The 23,403-nt window shown below is 33.6% G+C and overlaps 1 protein-coding gene across 2 annotated transcripts in view; it reads right to left on the reverse strand.

Annotated features, from left to right (window-relative positions):
* Nucleotides 1-5,490: 5,490 nt before the first annotated feature.
* Nucleotides 5,491-23,403, reverse strand: part of Gnpat (dihydroxyacetone phosphate acyltransferase) — a 72,160-nt gene continuing 54,247 nt past the window's right edge. Inside the window, exons 9-14 of one of the 2 annotated variants that reach the window (XM_089246638.1) lie at nucleotides 16,933-17,190; nucleotides 15,973-16,052; nucleotides 13,795-13,935; nucleotides 10,245-10,441; nucleotides 10,049-10,110; nucleotides 5,491-6,452 (exon numbers count right to left, since the gene is read on the reverse strand). In XM_089246638.1, coding sequence (XP_089102764.1) covers nucleotides 6,382-6,452; nucleotides 10,049-10,110; nucleotides 10,245-10,441; nucleotides 13,795-13,935; nucleotides 15,973-16,052; nucleotides 16,933-17,190 — 809 coding nt within the window. In that variant the 3' untranslated portion in view covers nucleotides 5,491-6,381. The remainder of the gene's footprint in view (nucleotides 6,453-10,048; nucleotides 10,111-10,244; nucleotides 10,442-13,794; nucleotides 13,936-15,972; nucleotides 16,053-16,932; nucleotides 17,191-23,403) is intronic. The other variant, XM_089246639.1, reaches the window with a different exon arrangement.

Here is a 23,403-nt window from a genome sequence, read left to right on the forward strand (position 1 = left end):
CGTTATCGTTGGATGCCGGGTCACCAAACTGTGGTTCACAAAACGACAAAATAGATAAAGAGAAATTTATTCACACAGAGGTGTTACAACCTTGTCGAGCGCGGGAAGAAGAAGCAATAAATTCTTTTCTTTCTCCACAGACGCGCACGCTTTCTCGTGACGATCGCAGCGCCACAAACCCTTTGTTACACATGGAAGCAAATGACATGTTATCGACCCATGGTCTTTTAGTTCATTATGCTGGACTTTGTAACCATTACTGGGTAGATTATTTAGATTTTAAATACTCGTAATAGAAATGCCATTGATGTCATTTCTTGCCAAAACACCTTGGAAGTTAGTTAACAGCCTCATCCACAAAAGAATTTAGAACACCACTAAGCAACATTCTGAAGTATTACTCACTGAAATCATTGAGAGCGGAAATTCAAAATTTGCACACCACAGAGGCTGAGCCAGAAATACAAGTGTACAATAAGAAGGTATTCTGCTTTTTCACATTAGTAAGATAGGAAAGGAGTGGACCAATCACACAAATTGCTTTAGTCCGCATTGCCAGAACACCTCAGATAGATTCAAGATTTTGCAGACAGTGGGCTATACAAAGTTTGCCCTCTCCCCTTCCTATTTCAGTCAAATTTTCTTGATAGCTCCTTCCCAAATTTACCACCCCACCGAACCTGCCATTCTGAACTATAGCCTTCTGTTAATACTTAAAGCATTCAAAATATTTTTGAATAAATATGAAGTTATGAGGGTATTTTTTTTTGGTAGTGGTTGAAATTGAGTAAACTATATGAATTAGAATTGATAATTTATAAATATGTAAATAAACCAACATATATGAATCATGTAAAGTGTATAAAATCTTTCTATTGAACAAACTTCAGGTCATAATAGGATACATTATGACACAACATAGTGATAGGGTTAAGTTTCTTATTTGCCTTACATATAACTGCTGACTTAAAATATAGAAGGCAGAGTACAAATAAGTCACCTGAATTAGAGACATTACAGTGAAAAACAAATGTTTAAACATCACAGCATAACTTTGAAATTTTAAGTCCTGAATTGACAAGTCAAGCTGGAAGAAGAAAAAAACTGCTTATCCCACACTGATTATGCGATATATAGCTGATAATGACAAAACATTCATATAGAAGTAATGGGAAATAAAAACCAACAGACACCAAACAGTACAAATTCCAAATATTAAATACAACAAATAAAAGCTCTTGATTTTGTGTAATATGAAAATATAAAAATAAAATCTGGGTTTTACAAGCTATCAATTTCGAATAAAATCCAACCCTGATTTTATCAATCCCAAGTACAAAGTATGATTCAAAACTTGTTGTATAACATTGATAATAAACAACGTTGTATTTGTATAAAACTCAATGTATAAACTTTTAGGGGAGGTAGAAAACACAAAAACAAAACAATCATTTTTTTTTTGTATGCATAACTGTGGATGGTAAGAACTTTGAGCACTTATTGTGAAACTTAATGTGTACACCGGTGTTTCCCAAAGTGGGCAATATCGTCCCCAGAGGGCAATCTGGCAGAAGACTGCAACAAAGAAAATGCTGATAAGGATTTTTTTTCCTCCCTCTGAGGATCTGAAAAATAATCTTCCATGGAAAAAAGTGAGGGTAAACCACTTGAATGTAGATTTATCCTGATTTTTTTTTCTTCAGATTTTCCCTGACTTTTCCCAAGTATTTAGAATTTTTCCTGACTTTTGACAAATATTTAACATTTTCCCTGACTTTCCCTGACCTTTTTCCGATTCCCTGACTTTCCCTGATTCTCCCTGACTTTCCAGGTCGCTGGGAACCCTGTCCCTAGGAAAACATCATGACAGTTCCCAGGAAGGTATGCAATTAACCCTTCCAAAGGACAGTCGAAGTTGCCTCATTCTGAGGCAGTCGTCATCTAGAGATATCCATGTCACCGGCTACTATGGCTAATGGAAGCACCACCGAATGAAACTATGCATTGTGAGCACTATTGGTACCTTCAGACCAGATGGTAACTCCAATGAGAGGGGAGGTTGTCATTGGGGAAAAATTACTAGATTTCTTTTATGGTGTCCCTTTCGTTTGATGTCCTAAGCATGTTTTTTTCCTTGGTTGATGTAGCCCTGTTATATCTTTAATAGCAGAAAAAGAAAGGCCAGACATTTTTCAGGGGTAAAGAATGTGGCCACTTGCATACACTCTTTTCCTGTTTGAAATAAGCTAATGCCATACCTAATAACACTAAAAATGATATTATAGGGCTTCTAATTGAAAGCCTTCTTTCACAATCAATAATAGTTTGATGGGGGGAAAATTAAATTTTAATCAAAAATTTCAAAAACATCTGCTGAGAAAGAAAGGGGTTTCTTCTGGGAGAATTGCGGCCCCTGAAATTTTGCAGCCCGGTGTGACCGCACCTTTCGCACCCCCCTAAGTCCGGCCCTGAGGGCAATGGAATGGTGAAGGGGATGATAGAAGTTACAGGTATAACATAGGATTCTATGGGTTGGCTTGAGTAGGGGGGGATGAGAGAGGAAAAATTTCTGAAGGAGGGAGCGATGGAACAAGAAATTTGGGAAACTATGGTGTACACATACTGTCCTCATGTAAAGTATCGCTACAAAAAGAGTTATTCCGCCCATTATTTGCTTGTCATCATCTTCGTTTATCCTCCAGCTGATCAGATAGGAGTTTCGGTCATACATTCCTGTGTGATTCTGTTTTGTTTTTGTGTTTTCTACCTCTCCTAAAAGCTTGTACATTGAGTTTTGAATCACCTTGTATAATAAATGAAACTATGGATATAATTTTTGATGCCGTACCATAGGATGATCTCTCATCAGATTGGATATAGCAAACAGAATATTTTCTGTGTCTTTTGAAGTTCATTATAACAGGGTTGGGCAATATAAAATTTTTACTAAAATTGATATGGGTGTGCTATAGCTTAAGAAAAGTATTTTTTGAGTATGATACAACAATAAAAAACTAAAAATCACTGTTGCATAAGTCCAGTAACTTCTACTTTTTGGATCCTGTGGTATCAATACTGTAATACCTTTCATAGAAATTACATTGAGCAACAAATTAAGCAAAAATAATGGGAAACAAACAGAATTTACATTGTCTTCAGATTGTTTGATTCTTTGGGAATGATGCACCAATAAATTTGTATACGTTATTTTGTAAGTTGTTTTGGCTGAAAATAGAACGCGTGGTTGCCTTCAATTTAATCAACAAGACTATATTGTGTAGAAAGTTTTGTTTGAATTATGACACATCAGCATGTCTTGATTTTTAGCTTTCTGTATAAAATGAACTTTACTTAATTTTTTTTTTCAATTTCTCTGTCAAATCTTAGAGAACAATATCATTTTTGTCACTTTCTCACTTGAAAATACTATTGTTTGGTTTATTTTGTGTTCAACGCAATGTTTCAAATCCTTGTTCAGAAAAATTTTAACATTTTGAGTTAACTCTTCTCTATAATTTCAGTATGTAGATATTTCTTACTTTATGCAATCACACTGTATACGATCTTGCAACAACACAATTTGGAAAGGTCAATTTATAAGCCAGAAAATGATATAATTGAAATAACAAAATCTGCTGGGTTTGAGAATGCAGATGAAATTAAAAGGAAAGTATGTAGATAAACTGTTCAAATAAAATTTACCAGAGCTCACTAATGAACTACTCTTGGTAATGAAAAACAAAATGAAAACTGAAATTTTGTTGCATTAGAGCATTGTTGTTGAGCCCCATCAAGCAGCTTTTAACAAAAATTAGATTTTTTTACACTTTGACGATGGCATCAGAATCATAAAAACAATTATGAGACTAGAATTGTCACATTTCTGAGAGATATTCAGAATTCTCTGGATTGCTAAAAGTTTATAAAGACAAATAGTGCTGTGAAAATCAACTGAATATAAACCGTTTTATTGAAGAAGTTATCAGCTCATCATACCAAGCTCTTCAGAAGGAAAAAGATCCACACTATATAGAATCAGTTCATCATTTGATAGAAAACAGTCAGAAATAAAAAAAGTTTAATCAACTTTGTTCGTATGCCATAAATTTGCAAAAAAAATTTATGAGTTGAAATAACTAACACACACACACATTCACAAAAATTGATTTCCCTCCTGGAAATTGCCTTTATATTTTTCTAATGTTATCCATGTGTGTGTGATTCAACTCATTTTACATGAATATTGCAGAACCAATTAATCATGCAGAGTTAGAGATATTTGTACCATTCACAACTGCCACCAATTCCTGTTGCTCAAAGTGATAGCTTGAACATGAGCATTATGAGAAACAAATATTTTTCTATGTCGCTGTATAAGCACATCTAATGTATTTATTTTGCAAGTGGCTTTTTTTAATATATGAGATAGAAATTAGTCAAGAAAAAAACTCAATTTCTAAAATAGAAGTCAAACTCTGTTATTATGGCATTGAATATTCATTGAAATTTTGTCACTATAATGGAGGTTTTGTTACAAATGAGGTTGTCATTTTTTAAGACCTTTTAAATGTGGAAAAATATAATCAGGAGCAATCAAATACTATATATGTAGTTTTGTTCTTTTGCTAATATTAGGGTGACTATATTTTGTCAAGATGACTACAAGAAATAATCTAAATACAGAACATGGCCAGTTGTCACCAAAATGTTGCAATTGTCAGCAAAATTATCAATTATTGCTTTTTTTAAATATGAATACAACTTTTTTTAAAGTCCTGTTGCTCAACAAGATTACTCAACAAAAAATTAAAAAAGAGAAGACTGAAAATATAAATAGAGGAGGAGTGTCCATCTGAGGAAAAGGTCCTCACACTTGAAGAGATTGAGGTAGAGCAATACAGAAGGGAGAACCATTCAGAATTAGATATAAACTGTAAGTCCCAGTCTAATTAGCTCTTGTATATGTAAAATGACAGTGATATAACAAATACTATTGAATAAGCTTATAACAAAAACTTTTAAAAAGAAACAATTTTCACTCTATATAACATTAATGATCTTAAGTTGGAAAAATTAATTTAAAGTATATGATGTACAGATAAAAGATGTGAAGAATTTATAATTTGTACTTGAATATAAAATTCTAGATACTTGAAAAATTAATTTTTACACAAAATGCATTACTTATTTACAAAGTAACCAATGTACAAATGTTTTTTGCCAAACTCTGGAGATGAAAATTTGAAATATTACTTTAACAAAACAATATTTATACATTGAAACTATGAGAAAAAAAATAGTTATTTTCTGTGTCATTTCAATGAGCATGAATAACAATAAAAAATAAGAATGATAGCAATCATTCAACATTAAACATGTACTTTTGTAAAATTCCATAAATCAAATCTATGGGAACAATATGCATTGAATTTTGTGTAATTAAAGTTTTCCCTCTGCATAATTGAAAATTTACTCTTTTTTTTCTTTTTTACAATTTTAACCATTAATTCCTTGCAGTTCCTTAAATATGCTATGTTTTTATGTAGCTGGTTATCATAACGTAGCAATTGGTACACAGAAATATGGCAAAAAAGCAGCAGTTCACATAAGCGTTTTCGGATAGACTTTTCTGTCTTAACTGCCATAAAACTTGGTAAATTTGCAGAAAGAAGTCGTTTACAAATTTTTTTAATCCAAATTCTCTAGGTCTTCATTCATACACAAAGAGTTTTTTTTTCATAAATGCACAGCATGTACACTAAATTCTATAAGCTGATAGGTGTATCAAAATATAAATAATTTCTTGAATGCTATTAATTAGATGATCAGATTCTATGGATCAGGAAGACGTACAGAAACTTCTGGTATAAACCTAAAGCTTAAATTGTCTATCATAGGAATTTTCACTCTTACATTCACATTAAGCCATATACATGAACCAGATATTTCAATGCCATACAACAGTGGTTCTCAAAGTGGGCATCATGGTAAGATGTGGATATTATGTAATAAATAAATTACTTTTATAAAATATTACTGTACAAATCAGATGTGTAGCTGATTAGAGCTATGAAGTGGTTCTTTTCTAGGCTATATAGGGAAGTGGCAGGTAAACAATGTATGGGGCAAAAGAACCGTGAGTGGCAAAAGTTTGAGAACCATTGCTATACAGGAACTTATTATGGTTTGATAATCTAATGAAACTGTGTGCAATAATCTGAGTTATTTCAGAGACAATTTTCACAAATCCTGCCAACTGGTATGCCAAAGATATTCATGTAACTAGCTTTTAGTATATAAAGTTTATATTCATATAAAAATGGTAAAAGTTGAAACTGCACTTCTTCATCACCACTTTTTAATCAATGGTTAAAAATTTATTCAAAGTTTAGAACCTGCAGAAGAAGTTCTGTCAGTAGTCACTATAACTTCAGAAGCTGGAAGGAAGTATTCTGTAAAGAAACCAATATTTAATTAAATCAAACCTTAGAAAATCAATATTACACACAAACTTCTTGGTAAAAAGTGATGAATAAACTGAAAAATCATGATTTGAAATGAAATATCTTATGATTAAAAGAAAATAAGGTATTTTGGGTGTCAATTAACACAAGTTACTTGGTTATACATAAAACTGCTATTGAGGTGGGTGTAAAATACAAATGTGTCATAAGTTTAATGATAACACTGTGGAAAGAACAATATTTTCAGAATGTCATAATTTATAATCATTAGTGACCACCAATTTATAATCATTAGACTGAGCTAGAAGCACATTGCTCTCACCTACAAGGATGAATATCCCTAAAACAATGTGCTGATCATCGTGACCTATCACTGTAAGATTCAAATTTTTAGAAATATCTTTGGAAATTTGGCTGCCTCCGTCAACTAAGCATTTCACAATGCAACTTTCACCCTCGTTCTTGTATAATGTCTGATCTGTTACATGCAGATGTATTTTGGGACACTTCTGACAGATTTTTTTCATACATATTATCTCTATAAGCTAGCTCGCTGGGTGGGAGGTTGTGGCTCCACCAATTTGAAACACGGTTTCAGGATGCTTTCTTCAACAAATTTTGCAATTCTGCCATTTGCTTTTACACTGAGATGCTAAGTGTTGTCAAGCAAACACAAAAAACATCTTCCGGTGCACTTCTGAAAGTCGCTTTTCTTTTCAACACTCAGCTCTTTGCATTCGAATTTACTGTGATTGTGAGACTGCATTCAAATTTACCATGCCGGACCCGATCGAATGCCTTCTGGAAATAAAGATAGGCAACATCAACGATTTTTCTTTTTCCCAAAACTTTAGTCACGAGATCCATAGAAGTAAAGGAGGTTGGTTATACACATGACTTCCCCTTCCTGAACTGATGCTGGTTTTCTGACAATTATTCCTGTCTATCCACTTCACTGTTCCACTTTTATACTCTCTAAATGCCCTTTTCTTTTCCAGATAAAGATTACACACTTTTTCCCTGAACCAGAGGGGTGTGACAAACAAACATGCTTTTTACGAACAAAAAGTATGACGTCATACAAAACAGAGGAAAGTTTTGCCCTAAATTCTTCCCACTGACTTACCACACCGATTCCAACCAGTCTATGAAAACCTCTGCTAACCTTTTTCACAAAAGGTCGAAGTTGGTTCTTCAAAAACAAAGAACCATTCTTCTGTGATCACCTTTGCCCAAAGTAAATTTACAGAGAAAACTAACAGCACGATGATCAATAGAAGAAAACTTGTCCTCACTGAAACATCTTCGACAAGAGCTTCGGAACTAGGGAAACTAAATCCAAAATAGAAGTACCCCTATTGGCTTCTGATACGAAAAATTATCAAACACAAACTTAAAGTCTTTCTCATATTGATCTCTAGCCGATAGGTTCGACAATTGTGACCCAGGCAATTGAAATCCCTTAATATGACAACCCTCTCATGTTGACAAATGTAGGAAATTTCCTCATGAAGTTTGGAGATGTATTTGTGATCCTTATTCGGTGGATTATAACTCCTACCATAAGCTTATAATGATTTTTTTTCCAAGCTCAACCCATGTAGTTTCAATATCACTTGTCTGTACGTTACACTTTCTAACCATCAAACAATTTCACGTAAATCAAGATTCCACCCCCTTTCCTATCAGATCTTACTTCTTAAAAATGTATCTATCTCAATACATTTTCAAAATTTCATTCAGAGTCTTTAGTAATGTTCTGTATGTGAAGTATCATTTTAATTCCCAAGTGTGAAAGTAAATTTTAACTTAGCAATTATGAGTAAACAAAAGTTAGTGCAGTTGACCACAGAAAAGAAAAAAAAATTATTAATTTAATTGACATATTTAATTACTGAATTTAAATTTAATTGTAAAATATTGTTAGTAATTAGATACTTTTTTTAAATAATTATTTTCTAAAACCCATTCAAAAGGTTAATGCTTGTAAGTATATATATATATAGTTAGTATTTTTTATTATTCTATCAGTTAAAGTCGTTTAGTGATGCTGTAAAATATTTCTTTGCACCTCTATATCTTAGACACTTCTCCAACTTAGATTTTAATAGAACCGTAGATGTCAAACTTAGACAGGTTTTACTGTAGTAGGTAGATACAGAGGCAGCTGTAGATATTAAAGATGTGCAACCCATGCCCAGGGGCCTGCTATAGGAGGGGTGCCAAATAAGGGATAAAAATAATTGCAGCAAATTCAGAAGAAATGTGATGTCTCGCAGAGCTGAGAATTTTGGTTAGAGGCCCCCTGAATGAATGCCAGAACTCTGAACCTAGACTTATCCTGTTCCAGCCCAGCTTTATGGTAGTCGCCTCTAAGCCACTCCTGGGTAGGTACTTCAAACCTTGTCAAGGTCCCTTGAACATCACTTGGCCCAGGAGCCTATAATACTGTTAAGATGGAATCAATTGAGAATGCTTCCCAATATAAAATTTTTTAATAAATACTTTTTTTTTTCCATCTTTAACATTAGTCTGTCAATGATGCATTGGAGATCACTCATAATCACTCCTCGCAAGATTCTCTCAATAAACAGCACTCATTATATCAGACTTTTACTATAATTTACATTATAGAAAAAGTCTATTGATCATTATTTATTTGACATGGCTCTTATTGATACAGTATTTTTAAAATAAACACTTCATGGGGTATATGCTGAAACCAGGAAACATCATTAAAAACATGAATGTGAGCTTTACAAACATATTGCATATTCACGTTTTAAAATTCTACCCTTATATGATATTTTCTCTTTTATGCCATAAGCAAACAATTGAGTATATTATACAATATAAGCAAAAATTATTATAAATATAAGCAAAAATTATTATAAATATAAGCAAAAATTATTATAAATATAAGCAAAAATTATTATAAATATAAGCAAAAATTATTATAAATATAAGCAAAAATTATTATAAATATAAGCAAAAATTATTATAAATATAAGCAAAAATTATTATAAATATAAGCAAAAAATTATCATAAGGTATTCACTAATTTCAGATTGAGATATTTGTAATGCAATTCAGTGAACTGAAATTTTCTAGTTATAAAATTATTATTTACATGGGTGCTTTTTTAAATTTCTTAAAAATTAAAAACTAGTTTATGTGCTGCATGAGCATAAGTAGCACAGTACTTAATCAAGGAGAAAAGTGATTTTTAAATGAAAACTCCAACGATTTTTTTATCCCATGTCCATTTTTAATCTTTCTTAGCATTAGAAACAAAAAAATGTCTTAATTTTCTTAAAAACTGTAGTGAAATTGCTAATACGGTGTAGAAATGCTGTGTACTGGACTTTCACAAATTTTGAGGACAATCACATGATGGCATAATTACATAAAAAAATTTAAAACAACATGGCAACTAAAGCGAATTAGTTATCTATAAATTATCTATTTCCATTGTCACATCATTCAAAATGACATAATTTAAGAAAAAATTCCAATAATAACAAATAACATCTTATGGTTAAAAAGCTCAATAATAATGAAGACACGATAAGTGAAAAACTCACCTATTTCAATTGCAACATTAATTACATCATTTACTCGTGGTATTAAAACAAGATGCTTATCCCTATATAATTGAAAAAATAATAATTCCAGTTGAGAATTGAATACTTCAAATAGAAGAGACAAGCATGCACTTTTGATTAACAATAAAATTTTAGGGAAAAAAACTACTTCTAGTGAAAAAATATAATAAAATACCTTTTTTCTCTTATTAAAGCACCTTTGCTGACTAGAAAAGAAATGCAGTTATTTATAATATCCAATGAAAGACACCTGTAATCACAAATCTCCTCATTAATTATGTCTTTTTCTATGATTAGTTGACACTGATGTGATAGAGACTGTGAATTCATATCTTCGGCAACAGTACATGTTATAAGGTATTTACAAATGGCCTGAAAAGAATTACAAAAAGAAATGCTTTTAACACAAATAAAAAAAATTAAGAAAAATACAGTTTCCCCAATTTTTTTCATTCACCCTTATATCCTTATACAGTAAAACCTGTTCAAGTTTGACACCTACGGTTTCGTTAAAATCTGTCCAAGATATGCAGGTAAAGTATTCAGGAAATTCTGTGTTACAGGATTATGGTTGGTTCCATTCAAAACTGTCCAATGTAGGGAAGTGTCCAAACCAATAGGTTTTACTGTATGTATATAACCACCTTCCTATCTTCCATCAATGTCTTATCAGCATTTAGGCTATTATTAATTTTAGTAAAGATCAATACACAGGGGGTAACAAAAACATAGCTTTTCATTCATACTGGTCAATTGAGAATTACTTAATTTAAGAAAAAAAATATTATTAAATTTTCAGTTATAATCAAAATGTGTTTTATGGTGTATGGTGTGCAGCAGCACTTTAGAGTACACTGAGATTACCCAATGTGAGATATCTCTATGATAGAATTAGAATTTTATTGGGGGTAGGTATGTTACAACAACCTCAAAAGTTGCTGAAGTACCTCAACATTTGGCAGGGATGCTGCCAAACATTTGAAATTCCAATGTCATTCACAAGAGGATGTGAAACAAACAAAATTTTACATCCCTGATCCATGAACTATTCCATAGGTCCAAACTGAAAATGAGTTATTTTCTGTATCATTACTTATAAATGGCTTTTTTGAGTGTCTCAAAGATTTAGGTTCCTTCTTGTCTACCTATTTTTAATACTTTTTGTAGGTTAGCTCATGGACTCTAGTCATTAACAAGAAAAGCTGAATAATGTATAGAACTATGCATCCAAAAATGGAAAAAAAAAAATGTTTATGCATTATAATACGAAAATTTAGCTTTTGTTTATAAAATCAGGATTAGAGGGAAGGATTCTTTTTTATTAATTTTTTTTATCTCTTTTTGCTTCGGACAGAAAAAATTTTATTTGACATGCAGTTAAATACAGAAACTTCTGATAAAAGGTATTTTTCATTATCAATTATATCATAGTTACCCAAACTTTTTGTTCAATCGTCCCCTTTCTTCAAAAACATATTTTCTTCTTATCGCCCCTTACTCAAGCCAATCCATAAAATCCTATGCTAAACCAAAAAAAAGCTTCCACCGCCCCTCATAAGGGAGATGATATTGCCCACTTTGGGAAAGTGGTCAACATTGCCCACTGAATGATATGCTATAATTTTTTTTGAATCAACTGAATACAAGCTAAATATTTAACAAATAAAATTTGTATACATTTTTTCAAAGTAAACATCTGTGGCGAACTGAACTTTTTGACTTTAACCATAACCATGAAATATACGTCACATCGTGGATGGACAACTGACAGAAGAAAAAATTTTGAAAGTGATCTTTTCAAATATTTTTGCATATTTCTTGCAGCTGGAAAAACCAGAGCCACTGCTTACCATCAGCAGTCTAATGGCTGCGTAGAGCGCTTTCATCTCCAGTTGAAAAGCGCCATCATGTGCCATACTGACATCCGGTGGACAGAAGTTCTTCTCAGCGTGCTGCTTGTGATACGTGCAAGTTTGAAAGAGGATATGGAAGCTACACCTGCCGATTTGGTGTATGGATGCTCCCTCCATTTTCGGCGAGTTCTTCCGAAACTCTTCCAAAGACATCTCTTCAAGACAAGATTTCGTGGACAGTCTGAAAGCTTATGTGCAGCGACTACGTCCAACTCCTACTTCAAGCCACACCTCTAAAGCATGCTTTGTTCACAAAGATCTACCGATGGTCAAGTACGTTTTCGCCAGGAATGATGCCGTTCATCGCCCACTGCAACAGCCGTATCAAGGTCCACATCGTGTCTTGCAGAGAACAGAAAAGTTCTACACTTTAGAGATCAACGGCAAGAAAGCAACAATTTCCATCGACAGGCTAAAACCCGCCTACGTACTTAGTGATTCCTTGTTTCAAGAGTCAAGTAATGAAGTTCGAGACGGCACAGTGATTACACGCTCTGGTCTGCGTTCTAGTCCGGTTGTCCATTTTACTTCTTGATTATCTTCACGACTCAAGGGGGAGTAATTGTGGCAAACTGAACTTTTTGACTTTAGCCATAACAGTGAAATATACGTCACGGTTCACAAATAATCACATCATGGATCTATAAATACTGCCGAATTCTATTGTACATTCGCATTGCATTATGTTCGTTCATTTCTGTAACCATCATTCAATAGTTCACGTTAATTAACCATGTTACTCAGTACTAAATATTTAACTTTCTGATAAATGTAATGAATAACAATTATGGAGTCTACTGCTATTTCATCCCTTCACATCCTACAAGGCAATAACAATGAGAAAAGAAATCACAATGAAACTCAAAATGACACTGCTGATGTGACTTTAAAGGGGAATGGTCCTGGCCAATGCCCATAAAGCAGTGTTTTTCGAAGTGTGCATCGCAGCTCCTAGGGGTATCGCCAACCGTTGTCAGAGGCATCATGGCAAGCTGGAAATACTGATTTGTGTGTCTATTTGTGCTTTAAAGTGGTTCTTTTATACGAGGCAATGTCTATCAAACTATTCTGGGAAGCTGCAGATGAACCATGAATTGAGTAAGGGAGCCGTGGGTGGCAAAAAGTTTGAGAACCACTGCCATAAAAAATAATTTTAATGAACCTCACTTCATTGACAACCACGAATGAACAACCACCAATTCATTGACCTCGGAGGTAACAACACAGCACTTGTCCATCCATTTCACACAGCATCACTGTCAGAGTTCGCAGAAGCTTCGAACCCGTATTGATGTGTTTTTATTGTATTTTCATTACCTATAGTAAGCTTCATGTATCTCTCTGGGGGTTGACATCTTTAACTCTGCTCAATTTATACATCTGTTATCTCTTTGAGCTTTCATTTTTTACTTGAAGGGACTATTTGAATTCCATTCATAGTCTCTAGAGGAACACACATCAGGGCATAAAAAAACTGTCATTTTTTATTTAACTGTCATTTTTATCATTAATTTATGTTGTGACTATAAATGTTGTTCTGCAATCTCTATATATAAAAATTATCTTCTGAGGTGCAAAAACTTTGTTTAATTCTGCATTATTTATATTATGGTGAAATAACCATTTCATGATGGCGTATGGTATTTCAAACCCATATCTCAAAACCTCCACTTCATTTACTTAATGAAAAAAAATTTTGGTCCCTTTGGATGTTTTATTAATCAAGTTTGATTATATTTAATAGAAGCTAACCATAGTTTGAAAAAAATTATAAAAGGATTATTGTAATCATCAAAGAATTTAATTGCTTACGTGATAACTGACAAGAAAATGCATAGGTAAGTGGCTGAGAAACTCAATGTTGTCTTCTTTTCCGGGTACTATTGAAACTTCGGAATTTTTCAAACAGATGATATTCTCAGTGAGCAATGAATCAAATGAAGAATTAAAATCCTAAAAAATAAATATTTTTGATTAAATTTTTGAACATAAAAATTTAGATACTTTTTTCACAGCAAAATAAAAATTAAACACTTTTTTGTTTTCAATTTTCAATTGAGCCAAAGCTACATCTGTAATTTTAATATGTTGTTCTTAAGAGTCAAAAAAATTTATTCTATCAATTTCATTACATTTAGTTCATTCATTGGTTTGTAATAAACATTTCTTTTCATCATCTCAGTCTCCTCGTCCCATTATTAGATACTTTCTCCAGGGGTTCTATGAATATATTGTTAACCTGAAGAGAGATAGGGGGGAAAAAAAATTCAAATTGGGTTTTTAAAATGAGGTGACCAAATAAAGAGTTAATTTTTTTATTATAATAGTCATACAACCCCTTGCAATAGTAATGGCATATCTGAAGTCTACGTGTTATTTGGATACTTTTTCTAATAGAAAGTACGCCTCTAAGAGCAACAGTTTTCCAGCAATTGGCAGCCCAGGGACTTCAGGAATCATCCTGTATACAGGTATATAGTCAACCCTCTGTTCACGAACGTAATTAGTTCCCGAAGTATGTTCATGAACTGGTTTGTTCACAAACAAAAACAATTTTTCCCATAGGAATCTATGTAAAATGGATTAGGGTAGACACTGTCGACTGCCCAATAATTACACGCCCGATTCCTTGTAAATATGGAAAAGTGTTTTCAGATTTTTGATTTGACCAATAATTATGGAGTTATAACGCAGTAAAAATTGATGACGTCACTTTAGAATCCTGCCAAATTCATTGAACATGTACCAAAAAAAATGTATAACTTGGCATTTTTAAGCTAATAGCAATGCTACAACCCTGAGCGTAATCAAGAAAGCTAAAGCTGTGCAAACCAGTTTTTTTTCCTTGTCCTTTCCCTCAAAAAATTTCACTTAACAGTGAAAGAAAAAACAATTACCACATTTCGGCAAAAAAAGTGATGATTTTGGGAAAACCATTTTTCCAATAGATCTTGTTTGGCTAATGCTTTACAAATCTGGTGATAAATTTGCCAATATAGTGGGGCGAATGCAACACATACTGACAAGGTTACCATAACTTTACTTGAAGAGGAAAAGCACTAATCATAAAAGGAAATAACTGAACTGGTTTCTAACAGGGTTGAATATTTCAGTTAACTGTCAATTAGCGGCAACCCACTTAATGGGGGGAAAAATTTCTGTTGGGAGTTTGGCAGGTAACTGACAGAAAACTGATGAGTCCCAAAATTTCAAAAGGGTATAACTCCCTTAATATTTGTCTGATCCTTAAATGGAAAACACTTTTACATATTAGTTTTTCCACATGGAATCATGTGTGCAGAATTGCCAACTGCTACAGTTTGTCTAGTTTCTACAGTTGAACTTAATAAACTACGGAGTTACACAACCTCTGTTGAGAATTTTTTTTTTAATTGGAGTCATACCTCTACAGCAAACGGTTGATGAGATAAAGGCTGCGACAGTAACAGATAAAGCACTTACAGGACATTCTGTATATACAGGGTTCATAGATAACAGGGTGCATGGCATTTTACTGGCAAACCATTGATCCTAGAGGTATACTTCCAATAAAAAAAAATATCCAAATAACATGTAGTACTCAGACATGGCATTCATGTTGGAAGGGGTTGTATAGTTATTAAAATAAAAATGTTAGCTTTTTATACAGACACCCTGTGCCCAAAAACCCTGTAGATGTTTGTTGACTGTCTCATGAAAGTTGTTGCCTGATGCCAACAAAAAAAACCTATGTTTCTTAGTGCAATATTCACTGAGATATTAGAATTAAGAAAACGGGAGAAAGTTTAAAAAAACACAGTATTAAATGGAGGAGAATGGCGTATCCGAGTACTACATGCTATTTGGATACTTTTTCTAAATGGAAGTATGCCTCTAGGATCAATGGTTTGCCAGTAAAATTTTGAGCACCCTGTTACCTATGCACCCTGCGCATATACTACAAGTCTAGTTTTACAATAAAATAGTAACTAATTAAATATATTTACTCACTTTTTCTGCACTTAATCTTTCAAACACAAACTCTCTCTGCAAAAGTTCTCTTAGAATTTTATACCGCATGAAAATTGTATCTGAAATTATCAAACAATATGTTTATTGCACACTATTCTAATAAATTCAAAGAAATAAAAACAGGCACTTGAAGAAAATGTTTATATAGAGAAAAACAGAGAAAATATGCAGATATACATAGAGTATAGCAACACAAATATAATAACACCTGAATTAACATCATAGTTATGCAAAGAATGTTCATAAATGATCAACATTTTGACCAATAATACCTTCATTTAGTGATTTGCAAGTGTACACCTTAGTAAACTAAGCAATCAACTGTAGTGCATCAATCTGGAGTTAGTTTGACCTTCAGGGGTGGCAACATCTTTCCCACATAACGTTTTTCAATAATTATTTAATGGGACTGCTTAGAATGTTTGTAATATATCAACCTCTTCAATCTATTTTTGCTAAATGATCTCCTGCCCTCTGTATGATTGCTTGGAAATTGAATGTCATGAAACCTTTTAAATTGCTTTTAGGTTCTATATATTTCAATGATGTTTTCTGTTGCTATTAAAATTTTCCTATCAGTTCACGGTTTGTAACTCCTTCCATGCACCAGCTAAATTTTAAATTATGGATTTGATGCTATATCTGTGCAAATTCCACAGTACCCTGATTCCTTCAGTGTCTTCTAAATCATTTTTCTAATATTCAAATTTATTGATTTAGCTAGTAAGCCATAATCAAAGTGACAAAAATGTGCTATTACAATTAATTTGTAATAGCACAAAATAATTTACAAAACAACATTTCCTCTGATATACAAACAATATACAAATACAAAGGTCACAACAGGAAAACGCTCAACGAGGTGACACACACACACACAACCTGTGTGTGTGTGTGTCACCTCGTGTGTGTTTGTTTTTGTTTGTTGGAACTTCTCACCTTTTTCAATAGCTGCTTCAATTTTCGGTAATGCCAAACAAACCATACAAACATGAATCAACAGCTGCATAGCTTGATTGCCATAATGATAAATGTACATGGAAGGTACAGCATTTCTTAATGTTCTTTTCCGAAGTCTGTGAACAGGCTGCTCATTTTCTGAGCACTGTATCGATACAATTGAGCTATCAGAAAGTTTTACAATGTTTGAATGAAGACTGAGTTGGTATTCAACAGCTGTAAAACGATTGGAATTGCCTAAATAAAGAAATATTTCATATTTTATTAGACTGACAGAACTGTACATCCATTATTTATAATTTACGCAGTTCGGCTCACTTATAACAAACATGGATATTACAAATTTTTACATATAATGAAGTTTTTCTATGTCTCATGAGTTTTGTAGTGATTATCTATGTTATTTTGATTGCTCATAACAAACACCAAGTTCAGCAAATTACAACTATAACAAATTTTCAACCAGTTTTCAAAAACAAATTTCTTTGTTATTTTATCTAAATTCTCTTATCTATTTACCTTTCTACAATGTGTAAGTACAACTAATACTGTCCCCTTTATTTCCCTGACATTCTAGTAGGGCATTTTTGAGTATTGTGTGAAATCCTCTTCCTTCTCATGCTCCACTTTTTTTACTTTTCTCTGTTAAATCCTGTTTTGTTCACAGAAAACATCAGAAAGAAAAAACTGAGGTTATACTGCAAAGAATCTCACCTCTCCAAAACACCTTTAGTGTATATTTACCAACTTTAGTTGGATTTGGACATTGTGGCGAGTTTGTTTTTGTGCTTGAAATTTGCAAAAATTATATTCGCTGCTTCAAAAATTAAAGCTATATGCAGTTGTTTGAAAGCCAAAATTGGAAAAAAAGTGATGTATCGAAACAATTCAGGATTCCTCGAAGTTTGCTATCCACACTTTTGAAGAGCAAAGAGCAATTAAAGGAAAAAGTTTTCAGATGGTGGACTGAAAATCTACAAGGAGATTCATACAAGAGGTTCTTTTTAAATGGTCTGAAAATAAGGGACAAAACATTCCAGTAACCAGGCTCTTGGTAGAAGAAAAATCATTACATCTTTTGCATGTTTATTAGGCAAAAATCCTTTTAACGCAAAGCATTTAACGTCCACGATCGTATCATGAAGAAAAAAAGATCAAACATTTTCATTTATGGGTCTTTAATTATATAAGATTTTGATTACGATTTTTACTTTTTTTAATTAGTTTAATCTTTACATTAATAATGCTCAGATTATTGAAAAATGTGTACCATGCATTTAAATTATGTTCCATTTTGCTGAAACACATAATTTTAAGCCGATGCGGAACCATAATTCTGTATCCATTATAACACCTGGTTATAACGAAGTTTTAGTATAACGAACAATTTAATAGTTTTTACCAACCTCATTATAAGCGGGTAGTAAAAGAATGTATGTTTGGCACCAGGAGAACTGCTAAGCCATCCAGGATGTTGGACTGGTCATAGTGTACCTGTGGTGTGGCATGGCTGACACGCTCCCTAGACCTGAATCTACTGGAGTACTTATTCTGGGGATATCTGAAATCATTAGTCTATGACACAACAGTAGACTATAGCGGACGAACTTGTTTCTGACAAGAATAGCTGAACACCAGACCTCTGGAACTCTGGAAGCAGGTGCATCATTCCCTTCCTTGCTGGTGACAGTTGTACAACAGTACCCTCGGACACCACTTTCAGCAACTACTGTGAGGGCTTGCATAGCCTGTTACATTGGTATGTTTTATTTTTGCTGATTTCCATGAGGTGTAGTTATTTCTGTAATTACTTATGTTTTCTATTGAATTAATGTTTTTTTTACACAAGGTTACGTTGAAGAAGTTGTTTGTCTTGATGTACTATATCAATGCTAGAAGTTTGCTGGTGGCATTCCGGATGACTCTGTCACTAATCTATGTCCAGAAGTACCAACTTTTTTGTGAAAAAAAAAAAAATTCGAATTTTTTTTTCAATCAATAAAGGAAAGGTACCCCACCCCAGGCGAGTCCCTCATATAATAATGCAAGAGATGTGCATCTCCTCTTGAAAAGCAACAACTTTTGATATGAAATCATACAAACAGAGACCATCAGAATTCATCAACTTTCTAATAAGAGGTAAATGTATTGTGTTTTCAATGTTTTTGCTATCTGGAACAGATGCAGATCTAGGGGGGCTAGCCCCTCTAAAGCACTGTGAATAACTAGAAAAAATCTGTCTGTCCTGTAAAATAAGGGACGATCCAATGAACCTACATTGACATTGATGGACTGGTAACACCCCGCTTCACATCTCCAAAAGGATATTTCAAAACATTTCCCAGGGAATGGGTGCATCCAGAAGTCCAACAAATCTTTACTAAATTCTGAAGAAGTACAAAAGAAAAAAGAGTGAGCTGACAAATTTGCCAAAAAAAAAAAATGAACCTACAGAACAAATCATCTCTCCCTGGATCCAGAATGTCTTTTTACATTTTATTTATAACGCAATCATATTGCAGCAGCTTGATATCACGTGGTCAGCACACAACGGCGACTGTGTAGAGCTCCCATAGATCACCATAGCTACTATAATCTATGACAATCGCAATTGTAATGTAAAGCAGAATCTAGACCAGCGCCATGACAAACTGAACAAAAACAAATTTGGAAGCATGGCTGAGGAGAGCGCGGGCGATTAAGATGCCGTGAAAGAACTACAGTGAAAGGGGGCAGGGAAAATATACATATCGGCTGTATCTAGTGCTACGACAAACAGGAAATTAGCATGAGCTGGCAAACTTGTATTCAAAACAAAGAAAAAGAAAAACCTTTATTTTTAAGGCTGTTGCTAGACAAGTAGAATTATTGCCGTACGCTGAAGTTGACATAATGCACAAATTTTCAGACAAGTGCTATTTTTTATGGATGAACCAGTCTCATAATGAAGCCAGAGTGGCGCAGTGGTTCAAATTCGGGCATAGGACGTCAGAAACTTTACCTACTGAGCCTGGGACGACCACCGATAGAATGTGCCTTCATTTCCCACCCAACTCCACTGCTTGGAAATTGCTGAGTGGCGATATATGACCAGAGTTGATGTGCCATAAAGTAATAATAAAAGACACCCACCCGTAATTCATTGTGTGATTCTTGCCGTCTGCAATCCTCTGAAAATTCTAGTTCATTTTTCATCCCCAAAGCGTATGCCACAAATGGCATACGTGCAGTAATTTTTTTGCTACAATCAAAATTCCAATTTTTGGCGAAAATCCGGAGAAATTTCCAATAATCCCGGAGAGTGGGAAAGGGTGAAAAATCTGGAGTCTCCCCTTCCCTAAATCTGGAGAGTTAGCAGGTTTGAATGTCTATTAATAATTATCAAGTTAGATGATAGTTGTACATACATTGTACAGGGCATCTATAATTAAAAGACCCTATTTTAGAGTACCTACAGGCAAAACCAGTCATCAAAAAATTGTGAAATTTTGTGGAGGGCTTCATGAAGTGATGGGAATTTATTTTGGGACAAAAAATTAGTTGCACATGTTGCCACCAGAGGGCATTTCACTTATAATACCTGTAGTAAACATGTAAATTTATTTGATGTCACGCAGCAGCTGTTATAAAATCTAGAAACATTCACGAAGATCTTGTTTCTCAATGTGTTTGCTGCTCACAATGACGATAAGTTTACAAGATCATGCTTTCTTGGTCAAATTGTTTCACCAAAACAGCAATTCCACAGTAACTGCTCTATGAAAATATCGGAAGAGGATTTGAAAAGGTCCAATGAATGTGAAAACCTTAAGAGTATGATAAAATTTGAAACCACAGGACAATAGGCTGTTCGTCCTGGAAGAGGAAGAAACCCTGTTTCTATAGGCGCAGTACAGGAGGTTTCACTTCAGGTGGAAGAGGACAGGGCTTCAAATTCTTGTGGTAGCACTAGTTTCAGGTGTGTAGCACAGGCGTTGGATAGGCCATCTTCAACTGTCCATAAGATCATGCAGAATATCCATCAATATTATCCGTACAAACTTTCACTTGTGCAATGGTTACTTCCACATGATTATGACATAGCTGCCAACTTTTGGAAATGAAAATTCGGGAGATTTTCGCGCAAACCAGTATTTTATGCTTAAACCACTCCCTAATAAATAAAATAGGGATTTTCCAAATAAAAAAGGGATTTTCCAAGCATAAAAGTTAAAGCGTAGGGAATAAAATCCCTACTCAAAAACTGAAGTCAAATTAAAATAGGTATTTTACACACATGGAAGTTAAACCATTGGGAATAAAATACCTACGCAAAAAACAAGTGAAATTGGAGGACAAAACTTCAATAGTGATCTAAAATATACATATTGTGTTCAATCAGAAACGATGTGAACAAACATTCTGCGCGAATGACCCCAAAATCATCGGAAGATGAAAGAAAAAAGCGTCAATTTTTGAAGAACCCTGACTTTTTGTGACGCTTGATGGTTTTTTTTTCCCCATTTCACATGAGTGTGATGATGACAGTCTTTCCATGACCGATGTTTATGTCCGTAACACAACTTGTACAAAAAAAAAGGTGGCCCTTTTATGGAACGTTTGATGAAATTCATCGGGGAATAAGTATCTTTAAAATTGATTAAATATGTTTTTGCTTATCAGTATTCATGTTTTGTTGTATTATTTGTTTTGTTGTACATTACTTCAACAAAAGAAATTTTGGCCATATGCGCGTCACTATAACCTTCAATTATTATCCAGGACTATTGGCTGCTAAGCCATTTCCCTGCGCGATAAGACAAACAACTTTCTTGTTATCATCAGAGGGTTTGTAAAATTTCCTTAAAAAGGGAATTTCCCCATTTACGACATGTGATGTCATTTCGAAAGGGAAAAAAAAGAGGCCTCATGCCCCACAAGAAATTCCTAAGGGATTGTTTTCATAAGCGGGGATTTTTTTAATGAAGTAGGGAATTTTTAGGGTCAATCAGGGATTTTTTGTGATTTTCTTAAAAATTCGGGAGATTTAAGAACTTTTCGGGAGGTCGAGCGATGAAGCTAAAATTCGGGAGATTCCCGAAAAATTCGGGAGACTTGGCAGCTATGTTATGATGCTCAACTCCAGTTCTCACTGCAGTTTCTAGCTCATGTTGAGGTCGATTCAAATTGGCCTTGGAATATCCTCTGGACAGATGAAGTTCATTTTCACTTCGATGGTGCAGTCAATACTCGCAACTGCTGAATTCAGGAACCAGAAAATCTGCACGCTATCTTAGAGGTTCCATTGCATTCACCAAAAGTGACAGTATGATGTGGATTTACTGCATAATTTATTCTTGGTCTCTATTTGGGAGTAACGTTTTACAGGTCCAGTGACATGTTCGATCACTGGGAAGCGATATGCATTGCTGTTACAGAATGAAATTGTTCTGGCTCTGCACGTCACTGCCTTGTCCCTACTGCCATTTCAGTCCCTACTGTATCCCTACTGCCATTTCAACAGCATCATTGCACCAGGGCAAAATGAAAGAGAGCTTAGGCACCACCTCTTAAATTACATATTTATCGTCATAAATCATTGTGCCATACCTTATCGTGGAAGTCCCTATGCAAATTAGGTTCCCATGAAATGCCTGGGTAAGACTCATGAGTTAAGAAAGCCCTGGGTGTCCCATAAAGTAGATTTAAATTCTGCAATTCAAGAATCCTCTCTTCTAGTGGATAATTTCAAAAAAAAAGTTTTTACAACTTATAATTTCCTAATGAAACAGAAAATGACCGAGTTTCTGGTTCAAAAATTTGATGTGAAAAAATTTAGTTTTGCTGTTTCTAATCCACCTGGTCTGATTTTTTTTTTTAAATGACACTATCCCGTAAAATAGTCCCGTTACTCACACTGTGATATTTTAATTTTAAAAAAATCAAAAAATATGCAATAATCATATATAAAATGAAAAACTTAAGTCTTTCAAAAAATTTTCATCGATTATTTTTTTTATGCATGGATTTATTCACAATCAAATGCAGTGCCACACTATATCTCTAAGACAAAACTAGATATATAGAATGATCAAATTTTCACAAGTAAATGAAAAATATTTATCAAAAAATCAAAATAGAACCACAGGTAGATACAAGAGCGTATATCAGGTACTGAAGCCTAATAAAACACTGTATAAAAAAAAGCTTTTCCTACATAGCTCCTAAAGTTTTAAACTTATTTTATACTGAAAATAAAATTAGCAATAGAAAAAATATAAATCATATAGCATTTGACTTTGTTAAAAATAATGATTATGAAATGATTTAACAAATACGCTATAATCAGATATAAAAATGGTTTTATGCACTGTGTACGAAAAGAGAGAAAGAAATTGTAAAATGATGAACGGATGTATATGGTTGTCATTGTGCATATAAGTATAGATAGATGCATGTATATGTGCGGTA

The sequence above is a fragment of the Pholcus phalangioides genome, unplaced genomic scaffold (genome assembly GCF_987345545.1).
Source record: "Pholcus phalangioides strain wild (caught in Gottingen) unplaced genomic scaffold, Ppha-v1.0 ptg000017l_1, whole genome shotgun sequence".
Taxonomy (NCBI): Eukaryota; Metazoa; Arthropoda; class Arachnida; order Araneae; family Pholcidae; genus Pholcus; species Pholcus phalangioides.